This window comes from Merops nubicus, unplaced genomic scaffold (genome assembly GCF_000691845.1).
Source record: "Merops nubicus isolate BGI_N331 unplaced genomic scaffold, ASM69184v1 scaffold25232, whole genome shotgun sequence".
NCBI lineage: Eukaryota > Metazoa > Chordata > Aves > Coraciiformes > Meropidae > Merops > Merops nubicus.
This window is the reverse complement of record NW_008593210.1, coordinates 6,221-7,713: the sequence shown is the minus strand read 5'-3', so window position 1 is coordinate 7,713 and position 1,493 is coordinate 6,221. Positions and strand designations below refer to the sequence as shown.

The 1,493-nt window shown below is 64.1% G+C and overlaps 1 protein-coding gene across 1 annotated transcript in view; it reads right to left on the bottom strand.

Moving 5' to 3' along the window:
* Nucleotides 1-1,493, bottom strand: part of CRTAC1 (cartilage acidic protein 1) — a gene marked incomplete at both ends in the record, with an annotated part of 7,767 nt that overhangs the window by 3,849 nt on the left and 2,425 nt on the right. The window contains 2 exons of the mRNA XM_008935396.1: nt 214-370; nt 1,043-1,173. Coding sequence (XP_008933644.1) covers nt 214-370; nt 1,043-1,173 — 288 coding nt within the window. The remainder of the gene's footprint in view (nt 1-213; nt 371-1,042; nt 1,174-1,493) is intronic.

Sequence of the window (1,493 nt, the reverse complement as noted above, 5' to 3'; positions counted from 1 at the left end):
CAGTTGGGGCGGGGGGGGCCTGCCGGGTGGGCATCCCCGTGGCCCTGGTCTCTTCCACGGGCCGTGGGGTTGCCACTAGATGGGGCAGTCAGGCAGCCTAACGCATGGGACGGGCCGCTGCCCGCGCTGTCCTGCCTGCAACGGGCGCTGCCCTGCCTGCAAAGGGGTCCCGCACTCGCCGTGCCCAGCAGTGCCCCGTCCCCCCCACGGTACCTGTGTACTTGCTGACACCCGCCTGGGCAGCCACGTCCACCAGCACCACGACACCACGGGCAGGGTCGCTGGCAGCCACGTCCATCTCAATCAGGGCGTGAGGGCCCACGTTGCCGCTGGCGTAGTTGGCAATGTAGATGGAGTATCTGCCGGAGCCCTGTGGCCAGCAGCACCTCCTCAGCACCCATCCACCCAACCCCATCTCCACAACAATCACAGGATCCCTGCCGTGGGGCTGGATGCTTTCATGGCCCTGGATGCTTTCATGGCCCCAGAGGACCAGACACCACTACCATGTGCTGAGCAAGAGCTCTGCAAAGCCCATGCTGAAAAGCACCCCAGGAGTGAGGATGTGCCCCATTACCTCTAAGAGCAATGTGGTCCCCAGGCTCATGGTGCTGACACTGGGCACCCTGCCCCCAGGCATCCTTTGGTGTGCCAGGTCCCCCCCAAACCTACCACCCCCCCTTGTCCCATGCAGCAGCTGGACCCTGATTTAGTGATAATCGTTGGGAAACAAACCTCTGGAGGAGGAGGAAGAAGAAAGAACAGGTGACAGGAACATAAATCACCTCGACAGGCACGTTTATCAGCTGGCGGCAACCGTGTGGACAGGCGCCCGCAGTACTCACGCGCGCGTGCGGGGGGGGGGGGCCTCCCACCCCGGACAGTCACGGGCTTCTGGGGGGCACTCCCAGCCCCAGGGGGAGGTGGGATGGGGCTGGTACCCAGGCGAGGGGTAGATGTTGCCTGGGACCCCTCAGGGGAGGGCTGGAGGGGGACGGGAGGCGGTAAGGGAGCAGGGATGCCCCGTGCCCTGCCTGCTCACCATCCGGTCCACGCAGGCGACAGAGCGCCCTGCAAAGAGGCTGGCCACGTCCCGGTTCACCTCGTCGCTCAGGAGGTCCTCCCAGCGCCCGTTGCGGAGCTTGAAGAGCTTGTCTGTGTAGGTGGCCATGCCTGGGAGGGGGCACAGGTCAGGGGGCCGCAGCATCCCACCTCCTTCTGAGGAGAGTGCCTGCGGCAAGGGGAGGCTGTGGAAGAGGTACTCCTTTTCCCGGAGCACCCCAAACCTCTGATCTGGCCCCAGCAGCCCCCAGCAGTGCCGTGGGGCCGGGCTGCTGCTGCAAGAACCCCCATGACCTTTAAGGGCCACCAGGAGACACGCAGAAGAATCAACTCATTAAGGTAAAATGTGTCCCAACAGGGTGCAGGCCTGTAGATCATCCCCAGGAAGGTAAAAAAAAATCGATTTGGTGCCAGGCACAGGCAGGGAGGCG